Raw genomic sequence first — 19616 nt, 5'->3', positions numbered from 1 at the left:
CTCCTTTGATTTTTTTTGATTGATCTTTATCAATCTGATGGAGCTCTTCCCTCTCCCAATCAGACCCCTTGTAGGTTGGAGTTACCCAGGGTTAGGTCTTGGGCCCTATCCTTTTCTCCACCTACAGCCCATCTCTAGTGGACATAATCTTATCCTTTGGTTTTTCCTTTTTACTGTATGCTGAGGATATGCTTCTTCCTTTTCTTCCTCTACTGCCACCCCAATCGTCAATCCAAAATTTAGGATCAAGTCACAGGTATTTGCCAATATCATTCACAAAGACACCTTAACTTCCTAAATTTCTTGCGGTCGCCAGTAGATAGTTATAGTTACAACCTAGTTTCCATAGGAAATCTCAAAATTCTATTTTGAATAACTTTGGCACCGGTTGACGAATCCTCGCGAAATTTTCAAAACTAATGGGGCGCTCCGTTCAGCTCCTACCCTGAAAGTCTCGCGGTGATTCGTCAAGCGGGCACCGAGAAAAAGGGGGGGTCCCAAAACGCGTTTTCCCCATGCATTTTTCCATAGGACCTTTAGTCGCAGCTACAGCCCGAACGGCTGAACAGAATTACGTGGAATTTGGCAGAGAGGTAGCCATAAGGTCAAGGAAGTGCCTTTTGCAGGTCTGGTGTAAATCTGTTCAGTATTTCCTGAGAAAATAGCATTTGAAAGCATATCAATATCTATACGTGCGCACCGTGCGCGTACGGTGCGCGCACCCTGCCGTGTGCGAGCGCAATTCTGATTGGTTGAAAGATGTCGATAAACATTCGAATCGGTCGAAACCAGGAAGTGTCGGCCGCCATTTTGTCTCTCGCAGTCTGAGGGGGTGAAAAACAAAGGTGGAGAACGTGAAAAGGGGGCAGAGTGGACAGTTCCTGACCCCCTAGCCTTGGTCAGGGGGTCACAGAAGGACCCCCAAGGGAGAAAAAAACAATTTATTTTTGTTTTAAATCGCGAGGTGCGCGCACCCTGCGCGCACTGCGAACCGTGGGTGCTCGGTGCGCAAAGCGCACCGAGTGCCCACAGAGCGTGCACGGTGTAAAACCTGAAGGAAAAAAAAAAACATAACTTAGCATTTAAAAAAACGTACAAATTCACTGAAAAAACCATAGGTTTCACACACGTTATAGTTACGAATTAGCATTTAAAAAACCTTGCAAATTCACTTAAAAAACCATAGGTTTCACACATGTTATAGTTACCTGGACATTTCACTCGTAAAAAACCAATTAAATTCCCCCGTTATAGTTACTGCAGGCAACTATAACTCACGCGACCGCAATCCTCTGCTGATGACGTCAGATATTACATCACTGATGACATATGTGTCTTTCTGAAAAATAAATATTTGTAATATATGTATAGCTAAAGATTAATGGAAGAAGACATGGGTAAATAAGTGTCTAAATACAGTGATGTAATATCTGATGTCATCAGCAGAGGATTGCGGTCGCGTGAGTTATAGTTGCCTGCAGTAACTATAACGGGGGAATTTCATTGCTTTTTAGGTCGAGGACCGTCCGGTCTGCCGAAGGCAGAACCGGAAGTCGGAGATTTAATGTTTCTGAGAGTGGCTCCTTAGCCCGCCTCTCTTTTTGGCTCTTCTCCATTGGCTGGCTTCCGAAACGGAGGCCAGCCATTGGAGGAGAGAGCCGTCCCTCCAAATAGGCTCCGTCTTATTCAGATTCGGGGGCGTGTTTTTTGGTGTTCTTTCCACTTTTTAGCTACGCCCTTTTTTAGGCGTGTTTTTCTCTCCTCCTGCCAATGGCAAGAGGAGAGAAAAAGAAACACGCCCCCGAATCTGAAACTGCCGCTGCGTTTCTCCGAGGCATTTCTGCTTCGCCTCGGAGAAAGGAAGTCACGTTTGAGATTGTATATCGACCCTCATGTAATTGATTATATAGCGTAGTGTTGTAATGCGGGGCATCAGTTTGGCCGTGGATGGATTTCTTATCGCTTGGATCAGTTTCCTACACACCATCATCCAGACTGCAGAGATAGGAAGCCGTGGCTTCTCACGCATCCAGCCTGAATGTGCAAACTTACCTTGCACAAACACTGCACACGAAAACAAGCAAAAGTTATACTCCCACCGGAGCCAAGTTCAGCAGCGTGTGTGCTCCTCATCACGGGATCAGAACTCTGCAACATCTCACTAACTAACTTTCACTGTCTCTTTCACTACCTCTCTCTATCTCACTACATCACAACACCACTCTGCTTACATCTCACTACCTCACAACATCCCTCTCCCTCACTACATCACTGTTTCACTACCTCACTCTTTCTCACTACATAACTCTCTCTACCTCACTACTCCACTCTATCTCACTACCTCACTATCTCACAACTTCTCTCTCTCTCAAAACATCACTACCTCACTCTCTAGCTCACAACCTCACAACTTCACTCTCTCTCACTCACTACCTCAATCACTCTCTATCTCACTACCTCACTCTTTCTATCTCACTAACTCACTTTCACTCTCTCTTTCACTACCTCTCTCTCTATCTCACTACATCACAACATCACTCTATGCTTATATATCACTACCTCACAACATCCCTCTCCCTCACTACCTCACTCTTTCACTACCTCACTCTTTCACTACCTCACTCTTTCACTACCTCACTCTTTCACTACCTCACTCTCTCACTACCTCACTCTCTATCTACCTCACTCTCTCTCACTACCTCACTCTCTATTTCAATACCTCACTCTCTCTCTCTCTATCTCACTACCTCACTCTCTCTCTGCTAATGCAATAGGTATCACATATGCAAAAAAAAGCTAATGCCAATAGAAATGACATTGCCATTTATTTAGGGAGACAAAAATAATAAAAAAATAATGAGCAATACCAATAACTCTACCTATAATATTGCCGAGACCATTGCATTGTAAATGCTTGTTTACGAGTGAAATGTCCAGGTAACTATAACATGTGTGAAACCTATGGTTTTTTAAGTGAATATATATATATATATATATATATATATATATATATATATATACACACACACACACACACACACACACACACACACACACACACACACACACACACACACATATACATACATACATATACATACATACACACACACTTCCAGGACGCTCCTTCTGATTGCTCTGGGACCCGTGGGAGTTGGCGCACACGCCGGACACTTCCTTATTCAGTAAATGTCCATTAACGTGCGCTCTCAGTACCAAAAGATTCCACAATACAGGTGATGCGGCAAAGGGGTGTTTATTTACAACGCGTTTCAACTACAAGAGTCTTGATCGCGCGAATACTTTTGCTCATACTGCTATCATGCTAAGTACTGATGGGCTGTGAAAATGAACAAAGGACAACCTGGAATTGTACCATGCAAATACGGCAGACATCTTAAAACGGTCTAGGCCTGTATTATATCTGATGTCATACACAATGAATGTCACCAATACATAACATCAAGTGTAGCAGAAATTGCGGCAAATGCCAACCATGTCACATATATATATTTATTTATTTATTTCACCCAAAACAAAGCCCCTCCTGGAAAACACGGCCCATATATATGCTGGCCGAGGTAAATATATACGTCATATACATTGAACTATTTTCAGATGCTGGCAAAGGTAAATATGAACGCGCCCTAGTTGCAAAAGCCCAGGTTATGAGCATACACAACAAGACAGTACATGGCACTGCCTTATGCCGGTCAAAAACATTGATTCATGTAGAAAATTGGAAAAAAAGTGAGAAAGTGCAACGTAAAAGAAAAACACCACCAACTCGCAATGGAATAAATGGCTGTTGGAAAATGATATGAGAAAACTTAAAGATAATATCTCTTATCTCCAAGATGTGCATGCCCGAAGTCGGTGGGCCCCTTCCTTTCCTCCTGTGAAAAAACAAACAGAATAACTATAGATTAAAATTATGTGGAACAATACAATATAAAAGCACAAATACACATGCTGAAATACAGATTTCTACTGGTAGAGGAGAAACAAAAAGAATACATACAATGCAGGTCTCTCATCGTGCAGGTGTGTACCAAGTTCCTCATCCAAGTTGTGCCCACCCTGGTACTTGGTCTTGAGTTCAAGTATTCATTTGGACTCTCGTTTGCGGAGCTCAAGTACCCTATTGCTGTTGTATGTCATGATTACCCTTGTGTCATTCATCTTGGTAGTATCAGTATCATTAGTGGTTTCTCTGAGAGTTTCGGCTCTGTTAACCATACTGGCCTTAGATATGGCCTGTTTGAGAACCCACTGTTCGGCTGTATTTCGGTGACAACATATTTTGAAGAATAAAAGAAGTTATTGGAACAAGCATCTGTGATGAATATATATATATATACATATGTGTATATATATCTATGTATCTGTCGGGGCCACTGAAATTATGTGGCAGGAGAGGGTCAAATTATGCTGCAGTAAATTATGCCGTGCTCTCCATGCCACTGGAATCAAGCTATCCTGGCTGAAGAGGGGTGAAACCCCGAAACCGGTCCTAGGATGCTTGTTTCCAGTCCAGTCCAGGGAGGACCTGGCTTGGCAGTTCGGGCTGTACTGTTCCCATGAGGCACAGGGTCAAGACTGATTTGCATATGGCTGGGTTCAAACTGGAATGGCATGGTGAGCAAAAAAACGATGGATTTACGCCCAGATCTCTGTACTGGGGTGAATGTATGACATTGTTCTGCATTCTGTCCATCAATTGTTGTTTTTGCATTTGTCACCCCGAGTGGGACGGGTATGCTCAGACGTGAGTCCCGTGCTCTCCATGCCACTGGAATCAAGCTATCCTGGCTGAAGAGGGGTGAAACCCCGAAACCGGTCCTAGGATGCTTGTTTCCAGTCCAGGGAGGACCTGGCTTGGCAGTTCGGGCTGGAATGTTCCCATGAGGCACAGGGTCAAGACTGATTTGCATATGGCTGGGTTCAAACTGGAATGGCATGGTGAGCTAAAAAACGATGGATTTAGGCCCAGATCTCTGTACTGGGGTGAATGTATGACATTGTTCTGCATTCTGTCCATCAAGTGTTGTTTTTGCAGTAAATTATGGAGCAAGAAAAGGCTAATTATGCAGTATAATGCGGCACATTATGTATAGTATTACTTCATAATTTTTAACCTTGTTAACACTCTCTGGGCATTTGTTGCACCTCATTACTACCAGTATAACACCTAAATAGAGCAATAAGCAACATAAAGGTGACCTTTCCAGCTTTGGAAAGCGCATTGCACTGCGCTGCAACACATCTTTAGTAATTTTGTAACCATTTGAACTAGAAACAATTTTTTTGTTAACATCCGGAGATTATGCGACAGATGAGGTATGTGTATGTGTGTGTATATATATATATATTCCTCACAGGTGCCCCAGAACATGAAGACGCCACTCCACGGAGGATGATTTACAAAACCTTTTATTGCAAACCACGGAAAGCAGCCCAGTCCTTGCTGTCCCTTACGCGTTTCAGTGTAACAAACACCTTAATCATAGGGGGAGGGGGAACTTGGCAAGATCCGGTGAGTACTTCACATCTTTTTATCCCATAGCGCAGTCACTTTCCAGTAAGTTGCATGCTGGGTAATGAAGTCAAAATTAAACCTTCCAGTAGGGTCCGTTTTCTTGCCAAAATGTTTTTAACCTTTCCGTGGTTTGCAATAAAAGGTTTTGTAAATCATCCTCCGTGGAGTGGCGTCTTCATGTTCTGGGGCACCTGTGAGGAATATATATATATATATATATATATACATACACACATGGAGCACAGTATTTTATACACGGCGATGTGCACCGCCATGTAGGCATCTTTGGGACTGACGTCGACGCTGTCGCCAGCCATTCAGACTGTTGGGGATACGGCGATCTACCGATTCCAGCGTCATGTTCCGTGGAGCTTCATGGTTGACGAAGGGTTCGTCTTACGAATCATCTGTACAGCATAACATGGGTATCGTTAATGAATGACAGCAGGCAGTGGAGGATTTTTAAGAACATTGTGAATTGCGACGGTGCCCATATGGAGGAACAATCTGTAAACATTTATTGTCATTCAGACTGTAATTGTTTCAATTTGACTCTCGCAGCGCATAAAAGAAAAAATTCCCGACCACCAACAGGGGGTAATGCTATTGGGATACTAGCAACCAATCCCCTTCTTCCATTCAGACACGGCTGCCAATGAGAATCCATCTATCATTTTAAAAAGACATTGTCGATACACATGCTGTTGTTTGTTCTACCGCGAGCAGAGGAAGGCAAACGCCGAAATATATATATATATATATATATCCGCGCTACCAACAAAGTCCACACTTTCGGACAAAGTACAGCACTCCGGGAAGATTCCGTATGTTTGTTTATTCAGCAACAAACAATAAGACAGACGCGTTTCAGATTATCCTTCTTCAGTGTCTAGTTGCGCTAGCCGCGCGAAAGCATTTTGAAATCAAAAGCCATTGACGTCACTTCCCCCACCGGCATAGCTAATGCAATATTCAAATATTACATGGCGGCCATCTTAACAGGGTAAAGTCAATGTATCAACTTATGTGGCTAAACCCTTATCGTTATTTATCGCACGACTTTCAAGGGTAAAATCATAATCATTAAGACAACACATTTGTTACAAATCCAGCTATAAAAAGCATAAATGCAATCACGATGTAATGATCTATACTTATTCTGAATATCGCTTCACAATTGTGTGTCATGAGAGGCTACACATGTTCATAAAATTAAGCCGTGGATCGGCGAACATATTGTAGCAAAAAACTGCATATCGTCAAATTGATCTAAAAATAGATATACTGTGGTTTGAATAATTCATTAAACATTCGAAGCCGTGTATCGGCCATAGCTTATTATGCATGATTCTAAAATCCAATGGAATCTATCGAAATGCAAACTCATTGCTGTGTGAAAGAGTCATGACATGCTCAGGAAAAACAGATAATAATGACCAGAAGGGAAAAGAAATATTCTTTCATCTTATAGTCCATGAAAATCCTGAATAACAAAGAAGAAAAAGGAAAAAGGAAGAAGAAGAAGAAGAGATGATGTTTTAAAATCTCCCTGATTACCTCCCCAAATGCACAGCTAATTCCTCTCCGCTATTCAGCCCAAAAGGTGTTTTGGTGTGTAAATCAATTATGTAGCGGGATTCAAGTCTCCGCAAGCGTTGCACTCTATCCCCACCTCTTGGATTAGCGAATACACAGTCCAAACCAAAGTACTGTAACAGCTCCCTGTTACTGTTATGTTTGAGGGCAGAGGAAGAGGCAGGGGCGCATCTCGAGTGAAGCGCAGCAACAGGGGAAGACGGTGGTAGAAGAAATAAAGGATCTGACCATCATCAACCTCACGCCACGTGTATTAAGCGAAGCTGAAGAGGCAGCCTTGAAACTAGGACTATCATTCTGCCCGAGCGACCGCTTAGAATACACACAGACGCGCATAGACTTATTCAAATTTATCCAAAAAATCAAATTGCAGAAATATTTCAAATTAAAACCTTCTATAACTGAAACGAGGAGACTGAAGCAAAAACCCAGGCATAAGGTAACAGATGTCCTAACGGTCCAGGATCTGAACACAATGGAACTGCTTGAAGAATTACGAGCAGAAGAAACAATCGCAACCACACAGAGTGAAGATCTAGTCCTGAGAGTACACCGGGCGGGCATTGAACAAGAAACACCTTTAACCACCTTCAAGCCTCCCTCTATTTTCAATCCACAAATGCCATACGACGCCATTGACTCGTTTTCCGATGCAGTACTTCATGATCTTCAGAAATTCAGAACTAAGACTGCATCTTGCACACCGAAACAACAGAGGAACTTAACCCATGAACAAGAAATGATCCTTAAAAATGTGGCCATGGATGAAAATATAATCTGTAAACCTTCGGATAAAGGTGGCAACGTAGTGTTACTTACAAGAGAACAATATTGTCGAGAATCTTATCGGCAGTTGAATGACATCAGGTTCTATGAAAAAACTAACAAAGAACTGTATCAAACTAGCATTACCCAGTATCATACCTTGATTTCCAAATGGCATAATCTAGGGTTGCTTGATATCAATGAATTTCTCTTCTTACGTAACAATGATCCAGTTACACCTACGTTCTACCAATTACCGAAAATCCACAAAGACAAAGTTGATCCACCTGGGAGACCGATAGTCTCTTCAAAGGGCAGCCTGGCAGAGAATATGTCTATTTATATAGACAGTTTTCTTCATCCATTTGTCATACAACTCAAGTCATATGTCAAGGACACTAAAGACTTTATTTTTCATCTGATGGACATTCACTGGGAACCTACCTTTATACTAATTGCCATGGATATTACTAGCCTATACACCTGTATTGATCACCATCAGGGTATAATGGCAATTCAATACTTCCTTAATTAAAGGCCCCTAAAATTCGCAGAACGCAGTATCATGCTGCTTGAATTCATTGAATTCTGTCTCTACAACAATATTTTCCTATTTCAGGGTCAATTATTTAAACAAATCTCCGGAACAGCTATGGGCACCTGCTTCGCCCCCAGCTATGCGAATCTTTTCGTAGGCTGGTGGGAGGAGTAGGTGGCCCTTAGTAATGAAAGACTAAAATGGGCTGAACACATAGTCGTGTGGCACCGTTACATCGACGATCTTTTCCTAGTTTGGAGAGGATCAACTAAACAGGCGGAGGATTTCATTTCTCCCGAACTCAATGATAACAACCTCAATCTTAAGTTCACATATGAAATCAGCTCCACGGAAGTTAACTATCTAGACCTGAAGGTGCTGGTGAGGGATGGCAACATTGGAACCGAATTATATCGGAAACCAACTGCCGGTAATTCAATCCTACATGGCAGCAGTAATCACCCCCCCCAAGCTGATAAACAGTATACCCTATGGGGAACTTCTCCGGCTGAAACGAAACTGTTCTAGAGAGGCTGATTTTGTGTCTGCTGCCCTAAATTGCATGGCAAGATTCCAAACTAGAGGCTATAGTCAGGAAGTTCTAAATTCAGCATTTTTGAAAGTCAATAATATCCAGAGAAAAGATCTGTTAATCCGGACTGACATCCAGACTAACAGTAAAAAAATAACAAATTTGGAAGGTAGCAAACTTCGAATGATAACAACCTTCTCAGATGACGCTAATACTTTGAGGAGAATAATGAAAAGGAATTGGCACATTTTGCAAACTGATTCCGTAGTGGGTAAAGATATCCCAGTAGTGCCATTGATTACTTTCCGCAAATCACGGTCTTTGAGGGATAAATTGGTTCAGAGCTACCTACCACCTGTAAGTCAATCTAAAGGTGTTCTGAAAGATATGAATGGTTTTTTCCCATGTGGGAAATGTAAAGCTTGCATTAACAGTAAAAGAACCCTGAGCTACACTATCGATGGGATAAAAAGACCTAAACTCATAGATAAATTCATCACATGCACCACCACACATGTAGTTTACTGCCTTTTGTGTCCTTGTGGACTAAAGTACATTGGCAGCACTATCCACAGTGTGAAAATGCGCATCTTGGAACATCAGCGTGCAATTATGAATAACGATAGTAATTACCCAGTAGCCAGACATTTCGCCCTCAAACATAACAGTAACAAGGAGCTGTTACAGTACTTTGGTTTGGACTGTGTATTCGCTAATCCAAGAGGTGGGGATAGAGTGCAAGGCTTGCGGAGACTTGAATCCCGCTACATAATTGATTTACACACCAAAACACCTTTTGGGCTGAATAGCGGAGAGGAATTAGCTGTGCATTTGGGGAGGTAATCAGGGAGATTTTAAAACATCATCTCTTCTTCTTCTTCTTCCTTTTTCCTTTTTCTTCTTTGTTATTCAGGATTTTCATGGACTATAAGATGAAAGAATATTTCTTTTCCCTTCTGGTCATTATTATCTGTTTTTCCTGAGCATGTCATGACTCTTTCACACAGCAATGAGTTTGCATTTCGATAGATTCCATTGGATTTTAGAATCATGCATAATAAGCTATGGCCGATACACGGCTTCGAATGTTTAATGAATTATTCAAACCACAGTATATCTATTTTTAGATCAATTTGACGATATGCAGTTTTTTGCTACAATATGTTCGCCGATCCACGGCTTAATTTTATGAACATGTGTAGCCTCTCATGACACACAATTGTGAAGCGATATTCAGAATATGTATAGATCATTACATCGTGATTGCATTTATGCTTTTTATAGCTGGATTTGTAACAAATGATTATGATTTTACCCTTGAAAGTCGTGCGATAAATAACGATAAGGGTTTATCCACATGAGTTGATACATTGACTTTACCCTGTTAAGATGGCCGCCATGTAATATTTGAATATTGCATTAGCTATGCCGGTGGGGGAAGTGACGTCAATGGCTTTTGATTTCAAAATGCTTTCGCGCGGCTAGCGCAACTAGACACTGAAGAAGGATAATCTGAAACGCGTCTGTCTAATTGTTTGTTGCTGAATAAACAAACATACGGAATATTCCCGGAGTGCTGTACTTTGTCCGAAAGTGTGGACTTTGTTGGTAGCGCTGATTTTGAACGCGGGGCACCTCCGCGTTACAGCACCCGCCTACGAGTGCCTTGGCTTTTGGTGCAACTTGGTAGATATATATATATATATATATATATATATATATATATATATATATATATATATATATATATGTCAAACAAATGCCCAAGGCGGATTTCAGAGGCACACACAGCTTGCCTGCCATCCGGCGTATTTTCACTCCATCTGCTCCCAATCCCGGAAATAATGTGGGCCAACGCGTTTCAAAGCTTGGCGCTTCTTCTTCGGGGCCAGAAATCACAAGCGGCACATAACTCGTTGCATGAGTATGAATATATATATATATATATATATATTTATATTTTCTGGGGAAAATCGAGCAATGCGGTACACCGTAAGGCATGTGAGGGTCTGGCCACCATTTGCACCGCTGAAGATTTATCAATGGAAGAAGAAGAGAACCACCGAGAAACAAACTCACCATACTATAATCTTACCAATCACATGCATGCATGATGGACAAATGAGTGACAGGGTGAACAACTTTCTGATCCATTGAGCTCACAGCAGTACATGGCCTTACCAAGTTGAAGCTAAAAAAATCTGAATAAGCACAACTGATCGCTAAGCAAAAGGCCTCTGCATTGCCATTTTAAGCCAGTGATCTTGAGTTGAACATTGCCATGAGTGAGAGAGACTTGTAGCACTGTTCTGATTTGAAGACACAGATCAATTAAGATCAGGTCGGTTAAAGGCAGTGCTGTGATATGCACATTTTAGGTCTTCTGTGAGAGGCTTCTCTGCTAATGCTAGTTTGTAGTCCTATAACCATGTATTTCTGTGCAGGTTTTCTTTGCTAATTACATTCTTATCTTAACTCTTGCTGGAAGCTTATCACCTCTTTTTTTTGTTATCTTGTAGGAAATATTCAGGGGATCCCATTTTGGCGGTTTGTACACATCTTGCAATCCTGTAAGGACCTTCAATATGAAAATGTTGATCTGTTTTATGCAGTAGGAGACTACGTAGCTGGAACTATGTACATGTGGCAGATTAAGCAGGTGAGATATGAGCATCTGAATTCCCAGCACGCATACACCCTGCTAGTGATGGATGAGGTAGACATGTCACACACAGGGCATGGTGTCTGTTTTTTTGAGGGTATGTAGCTAGGACTATGTCCTACACTGGCTATATCATAAATTGTTAAAATGATGTTCCACTTTCAGGGCTTTAAATAAAACAGGTTGAAATTGATTTTGCTAAATTAAACAAATTGTCACCTTTAGGTCAAACAATTTGAATCCATGTAACAAATAGGAGATAAAATTTCCAAGCAGTTACTCCTGCAGGAAGTTTTGTTTAGCCAACAATGTTGCAGTATTTCTGCACAAATACAGAACTATGCACAGGATTATAGGCCTTGGTGTATAGGGACTGAGTCTTCCTACCACCTTAGTACCCACAAGCCCAGGATCGACTAGTGTAGTGTTGAAGAAAGAATGTTGGGAATATAGAATGTTATGAAAGGATGACATCAGAGGAAGGGAATCTGTGAGACAGAGAAAGGCGGTGGATGTATCGGCTGGACAGCTGGGGATGTGAACAGTTTCTACTAATAAAGAAGACACTCTGTTCAAGGCAAATTTTTGAATGTCATCTTTACATTGGCGACGAGCGACGACGACCAGTATCTTTGCAAGGGGCAGATTTCACCACATCCCCACCCTTGGAATAAGATGGACACAATACGTCATTCAACAAAATAAGGTATTGAAGACTAGCAGTGTGAAGTAACCTCAGCCGATGTTCTACAAACCTCAGGCAAGTCAAGTCTATTTATTAATTCGGCTGGATTGTCATTAAATCTGATTTACAACGTTGTGGCAGTTACGGCACGAGCACCAGGCAACACAGAGAGGCTCAAGTGCTCCACGTGATCAGCAAGCGGCGCGGTTGCAGCGCGAGCAGCGTGGGAAGCGCAAGCACCTCACACGATCTTCCCACTATGGCACAACAAGACCCAAGTGGTCTCGATTGAACAAGCGACACACAAATGTTGCAAGGCTCGGCAAACTGTATGAAAATTAATAAAAATACTCACAATTAGAAGCCTTTGATCAGGAAACAATGAGGCACGAGTGGGGCCCGATTGAACTAGGGCATTGCCGGACACACTGTGAGAGACACAAAAAAGGACTTGACTCTTGGCCACAGTATACAATGAAGAGATACTGAACTGGTGCATCTAAAGGAAGAAGGAAGAGAGACATATTTAAAAGAAAGACTGGATGATTTGGGCGCATAGGATGGCTCCCAATTCTATCACAGGTGTGTCGCCTGTTCTATCTTTGAAAGTAAGAGAGCTGGGTGTGAAGGAGTGTTCTATTTGGTTGAGGGGAAGGAGTGATGTGATGGTTGATCGCGAGGAGGTAAGAAGGAGAGTGGAAGGTTCTCAGATTAAGAATATGGAGCATTACAATAGGAGTAAATGTGTGAGAGTGTCTTGGATTCAGAAGGGAGATTGGGTTGTTGTATGGAGAACTGGTTTTGTGCGCAAAGGGGACAGCAAGTATTCTAATACCTGTAAGGTGATGGATGTTAAAAAAAAAAAGTGGTAATTTTGGTTGACGGAACGACAAGAAGTATTGGGGATGTGTGCAAAGTGTGAAGTTGAATATATGTATGTTTGCACTAAAGGATTTCCTTATCTTGCTTGTGTTATGTTGATGCTTATATAATTTGGTACGTATTTATTTGTTTAAATTTCTGTCAATTCTGTGAGGGGGAAGATGTGTCAAGTCAATACAAAGTTTAGTATGTAGATTACTTACAACTATGACAATATAAAACATTTAAAAGGCATATTAGGCTGAGAAAAAAAGAGAACGATGGGTCCTTGCAATAGCTGGCACATGGTGCCCAAAGATAATATTCAAGGTATGCAAGCAGTTTTTTATTACATTTAGGGTGTTTGACTATTTAAATTCTGATATGAGAGACCTGGTTTGGATTTTTTATAAAGAAAGTAAAAATAGTTTAAAATCAACCACAAAATGGAGTAAATACATAGCAAATGTTAAAACTCAATTGCAAGGGGGTCAAACATTACAATGCCTAATGTCCAGGATACAGGAACTAGGAATTATCTATCCACACACATCTCTATGCTTTGTTGTGTGTTTTTAAGAAGGTCCTGCACAGCTATGAAAAATGTGCCTATTCTTGTCAATTCGAGGGGAACCATGGTACCAAAAGTCCAGTTCATTGCGTTGTTGCATGTTCTTATGCCATGAGTTAAAAAAAGTGGCTTTAATAGTGTTCACCGGAGATCGATCATCGTCGGACAGCTGCAAAGTATGTGTAGAAAGGTTTCAGATTTGTAGCCACAAAGTCTGCACTTGACAATCTTAGAAATCATTGGCCAGTTGGGGTTGAAGTCTTTAATGTGTAATGCCAGCATCCTTACTGCCAAAATTTGGGTCAGTCAAGCTTTCCCGATTGTGCAATTGAGATAAGATTGAGCCTGGAGGCCAACTTAGCTGTCGTTGTATGATTCTGCCAGGGCCCTTAGTGGTGAGCCCCATGCAATGCCCTCCAGGCTAAATTCAAGTCTCACCATAGGTCCCCTGATGTAATAAGGCAATTTGAACAATCTTTATAGACTTTTAAGGTGTAGTTTTTCGATAGTTTTAATGAGTTGGCATGGAAAGGCCTCACTGCCATATGTGACTGCAGATGGTAATACGGCCCTGAGTGCTTTTCTGAGTGGGGCTGAGGTGGTGCTTTCAAGGGCTGTGTGTAATTGACAGAATCTAGTTGTTATCCGTGCCGTCTTATCCTTTAGGTGGCGCCTATGTGCTGTGGCTGCGCAATTTGCAGAGAACCATGTGCCCAAGTAGTTCTAGGATTTGGCTCCTGAGATTTTTAGGGGACCCAGAGACCAGTTGGTGCTTAATTGTTTTAATAGAAGATGTGTAGTGTTGAAGAAAGAATGTTGGGAAGAGAGAATGTTATGAAGGGATGACATCAGAAGAAGGGAATCTGTGAGACGGAGACAGGCGGTGGATGTTCCGGCTGGACAGCTGGGGATGTGAACAGTTTCTACTAATAAAGAAGACACTCTTTTCAAGGCAAATTTGTAAATGTCATCTTTATAACTAGCTATAGTGTCTCACTTGCTCTCGTACTTGCTCACAGAGAAACAAATGATTAGTCACTCCAAAACACAATACTCCCAGATCTCTCAGGAATCGTGGTAACAAGACTCACCCTTTCGCTCGCGCTCTTGTATTTGTCCACAAAAAGATTTGACAGAGACATGAAACAGTTTAAAATATTTATTTTAACTAACGTGCCCTAACATGCACTATACGTGCCACAACAAGGAGGAAAATGCATAGTACAAATATAGTCCGCATAGCAGCTAGTCCATATATCATGAAGGGAGAAGTCATCTTAGAAAGACAATGGAGAAAAGACTGTAGCACCTAACCTCCCGGCCCTTGCTAAGAAGAAGTATTATTATATAATAGAAGATCTCTGGGCTTTGTCAGCAGACCCCATACCTTAGCCCATTGATGGTAGATCTACATCATAGGTGCTGTCTCGCTATTCTCCCAGGAAAGGTCCCTCTCCAAGTGTGTCACCTATTCGTGTACCCCACTAAAAACCAAAGTACATTGTCCAAACAACCGCTGCATCAGTATGTTTTGTCTAAGGGCTAAGGCCTGGCAAGAACAAAATAACAAGGGGCATTGTTGTTTGACCTTGCACATAATGTTCATTCAAAATCCTAGGAATATGGGAGAGTGAACACAGCAATGAGTTCTCATGTGGAAGTAGCCATAGAAAATATTGCAAAAAATAAAGACGTGTAGTAACGAGCGCAAAGCAGCAGGCAAGCTGCATTGTGCTCATGCTAAGTTAGTGAAAAAACGACAATGTCCCTATGGACCACGTGACCACAACTGTCATGGAATGTTTGAATATTGGGAGTCCATTTTCAGCTTGGAAGTTACAGAGACGTGCATAATTTTTTTTAATCTTAGCCCAGGATAAGTCTTCAACTTTCTCTGCTGACCAAATGTCATAAGATTGTAGGTCGGTGCAATGTATAGTATCTACAGTTTTTAAGAGAGCAGTGTGTTTTTCACCTTGACTTCGTGCTCACTTGTTCCTGTTTGTGTGTCCCCAGATCACCATCCTGTCTCTGTCTTTAGAATATGTAAACGTTAAGAATGCATACGGGTTTGCAATTGAGCCTGCCTCTTCTGTTCTTGCAATTCTATAACTTTGTATATCTTTTAAGCTGTACAACTATGGGGTTAGTCAAACGTCTATACCAATACCAAAATGAGGGTGTAATGCTTCCTCCCAGTATTTTTTATATTAACTGTACGCATTGAAACAATTTGTATAAAAAACAAAACAAATATACTAATCTTAAAAGTATTACATAGAAAGAGCTAAAAGACATTTGTGTTAGTACCTCTCTGTAAAGAATATTTAACTTTAAATTGGTAAACTTTGACACGTCATTTAAGCATTGTACAGAATCGAAGCATAAAGTATGGTAATTGACATCTTCAAACTTCCTCTTTTGTCTTAGACATTGAACAATTTAAGCATAGAGTCTTTGGCCTCCTCTTGTTCGATCTTAAGTAATCAGGAAGACAATGTACCAAGTTGCAGAGTAAAGCATTTTTGCTCTGTCAATGAAAGACTAAGAACGTTTAAGCCTGCCAAATAACTACTGCAGCTTTAGCTTGTTACCCTCTTCAATTACTGTGCTAATCACTTGCCTTGTACAGTTATTAATTTGCTTAGCATTTGCACTGTGCCACATGCAGCTCAAATAAATTGCATTTTCTAAATGTTAAGGTCTAGCTAGTGACTATAACAAATGGTGGGTTCAGTTGCAACAGTCTGAGTGAATCCAAATCACAAATGTCAACAATGTTAATAAATATTATTGCTCACCAGATTAAGGAGGTGTGGATCAGCTTTTCTATTCTCTCATTTGTGTTTGGATTGCTTCTCGCCGACCAACACCGATTTGTTCACGTGCCTCTCATTGCAAACAGGATGGATTACTGATTAATTATATCTGAAACATGATGATGGTTAGTGTTCAACATGTTCTGCTAAATCTCCGCTGAAGTTATATTCATAGAATCTCTTAGGATTTTATGAGCCCAAAAGTGTGTATGCTTCACACACTAAAATTCCCATTTGTTCTTTAAAAACAATTGTATTGCATGTTAAAAGATCTGCATGCTCATCAGTCCGAATACATTTCTGATTTTCTTATTTTAGATTGTACTGTTTCTTTCATTGTTCGAGAACCTTGGCTTTCGACATGAAGGCTTAATGGATGCTTTTGCTGAGAAGGTTATTGCAAAACCAGACTCCCTTATTCTGAAGGACTTGGTGATATCTCTCAGGGTGTATTCAATGCTCAATCACTTCCCAGGAGGCCAGAATCCACAGTAAGTCTACTCTGTGTTTAACTCTCAACAGCAGCCAGTTGTGCAAGTCACGCTTTACAGTGTTTCATAACTTGAACTCTTTCAGCAAAAATAATAATTTATATCTTTGGCTTTATTTGAGGCTCAGTTTACTAATGAAGTGAAATTTTGTATTATTTTGGTCTGGGGTTAGCAAGATACCAACAAGTAGCCACCAAATACTATGATGTGTTATAGGAGTTTATATGTTTTCACTACCTACCACTCAAAAGAGCCACAGATTGTGACCTTTAAGCCATATTCTTCCTTTGTACTTTGTACTTTCAGAGAAACTGTCTTGGAAAGAAAAATTAGGCATCATAAGACTACATTTGTGTATAGTCCACCGGTGCGCAGGCTTGCAGAACACTTTTTTTCCAAAACCTATTTCCCCTTCAATGATATTGAAATTTCAGGTTTAAAATGTAGATCAAATCCAGCTGTGGGCCTTTGAAAGACTAGATTTTCCTCATCGAATTTCTTTTACAATTGATTTCCAGATTAACAGAAACAACCATCAGTACAGTGTGTAACTTACCCTTGCAGCCTAGTTATAAATAATAATAGGCGAAATTTTAGCTACACAGGCAGTAGCCATGGAATGTTGACGAAAATAACACCCAGCAGCTAGAATCTTCCTTTTCACAGTTGCTCCAAAGCTACAGTTCTGTTTCACACTGCATGTGAGAGGATTCCAGTAAACTGCAATAGTGTCTTTCACCCTGCTTTTTATTGAAAATTGAATGCATCCTATTCTTTTTCATTTGGTGTCTTCAGTCCTGCGAAGTGTGTTTCGGAGTAAAACTGTATGTTTTCCTGATTTTTTTTTTATACAGTAAGTAGGAGTAATGGCACAGCTCTCCTAACATGGCTCCTGAAACTATCCACATTTAGAAAATGAGATGAAAAGATTGTCCACCTGATCAGTTTATTCCTCAGATGGAAAAGCGTCTACATGTAGTGAAGAAGAAAAACTTCAGTTTGATTGTCTGCCAAAAGAGGTGACGTGGCCATAATTACTGTACCTGGCAAAGGCAGGTCTTAAATTCTCGTTTATCAAGGTACATCTTTCTGTGATCACACACTACAGCAAACACCTGACTCATTGTAGCGTTGTTCCTGTTCTTGTGAATAAAGATTTCTTATTGGGTCAACTGAATGTTTTAGCCATCTTCTAAACCTTTGAAATTTAATGTAATTTTGGAGATATTAATGTCTCCTCCTTTAAAATCTATTTATAGTGTCTTTCCTGGAATGTAGCCTTACTAGTAGTACTTTTCATTTCCTCCAGGATAGCATTAAGAACATACTATCTTTCCTTTATAAAATTGTTTCACATTTCCATGGCAGTCAACCTATTACCTTGCTCATCTTTTCACCAAAATCTAAACTCGGCAATGGAGAGATTTGGGCATATGTTAGAGTCTTTGGACTATAACTTTTCAGCATGAACCCTATTGGAAAGTCTCAGCACACTTTTTGTTTATTATGGGCCTGTTAGACCTGGCACCTTGGCGTGAGTCTCCCTTCCACTTTTTGTCACTGTGCCTCATGTGTTTTGCTGGTGTTAGCTGCTCAGAGCACTGTGCCACTGCCAACTAGTGCCACAGTGCAAGTTCTCCATATTTAAAATGTATATGTTGGTTGGATCCCATGATTGGCTTATTTGGTTTACTGTCAGACCCCAGTAAAGTGCACCAGGAGTGCCCAGGGCTTGTAAATACGAATACTGCTGGTGGGCTTGCAGCACTGGTTGTGCCACCCACAGAAGCGGCCTAGTAAAATGTGTCTAAGGTCTGCCATTGCAGAACCTGCATGCAGTCTGGTACTGTCATGCTGACTGGGCAAGTGCACCCACTTGCCAGTCCCTAAACCTTCCCTTAACTTCATATTAGTCACCCCTATGGTAGATTCAAAGGCAGGGTGGATTGTAAGCATAAGGTAGGACACGCCCTGATGTGTGTGGCATGTCCTAATAGTGAATTACAGCCATTTTCGTTTTTCACTATTTTAAGGCTACCCTGTTCTCATAGGCCAGAATGGGCTGTTAGAATTGTTACATCCTATGATCCTAACAGACCCAGGGAACATGGTAGAAATTCGAGTTTAGTATGCCTGAACATCTTTTCGTAAAGTTTATTTTAATATTCTGTGTTTGCAAATACCACTTTTAGAAAGTTGGTATTTGCTTGCCTAACCATTTCAGCCCGCCTCTGCTATGATGTGTATCTGCCTGTCTGGTTGGTGTGAGTGACAGGGCTGGGGAAACCCAGAGGGGCAGCGCTAGGTAGCCTGGTGGTGAATAGAGAGATTGACATGCAGATGGGTGGGAGGAGTGCACCTGGACTCTGAATAGGGCTGTGCTCGGCCTCCACAATGCTGGCTCCACCTCCTGTGGAGTGGCTGATGTCTGTGCCCTGCACCCTGAATAGAAAGTCAGAGTCATGTCAACAAAGTGCTTAGGAACTGGTTTGGACTGGGCAAAGGCCCCTCTACCCCAGAGGAACAAAGGAATTAGGGCTATAAGTATTGGGACCCT

General features: G+C 41.2%; 1 protein-coding gene across 3 annotated transcripts in view; it reads left to right on the top strand.

The window, feature by feature from the left end:
* FASTKD2 (FAST kinase domains 2) overlaps positions 1-19616 on the top strand; it is a 307901-nt gene that overhangs the window by 161975 nt on the left and 126310 nt on the right. For all 3 annotated transcript variants that reach the window (XM_085648896.1, XM_085648894.1, XM_085648895.1), the window contains 2 exons: positions 11490-11629; positions 16887-17059. In XM_085648896.1, coding sequence (XP_085505022.1) covers positions 11490-11629; positions 16887-17059 — 313 coding nt within the window. The remainder of the gene's footprint in view (positions 1-11489; positions 11630-16886; positions 17060-19616) is intronic.

This window comes from Triturus cristatus, chromosome 3_2 (genome assembly GCF_964204655.1).
Source record: "Triturus cristatus chromosome 3_2, aTriCri1.1, whole genome shotgun sequence".
NCBI lineage: Eukaryota > Metazoa > Chordata > Amphibia > Caudata > Salamandridae > Triturus > Triturus cristatus.
Note: the sequence above shows the minus strand (reverse complement) of the source record. Positions and strands in the feature narration are given on the sequence as shown.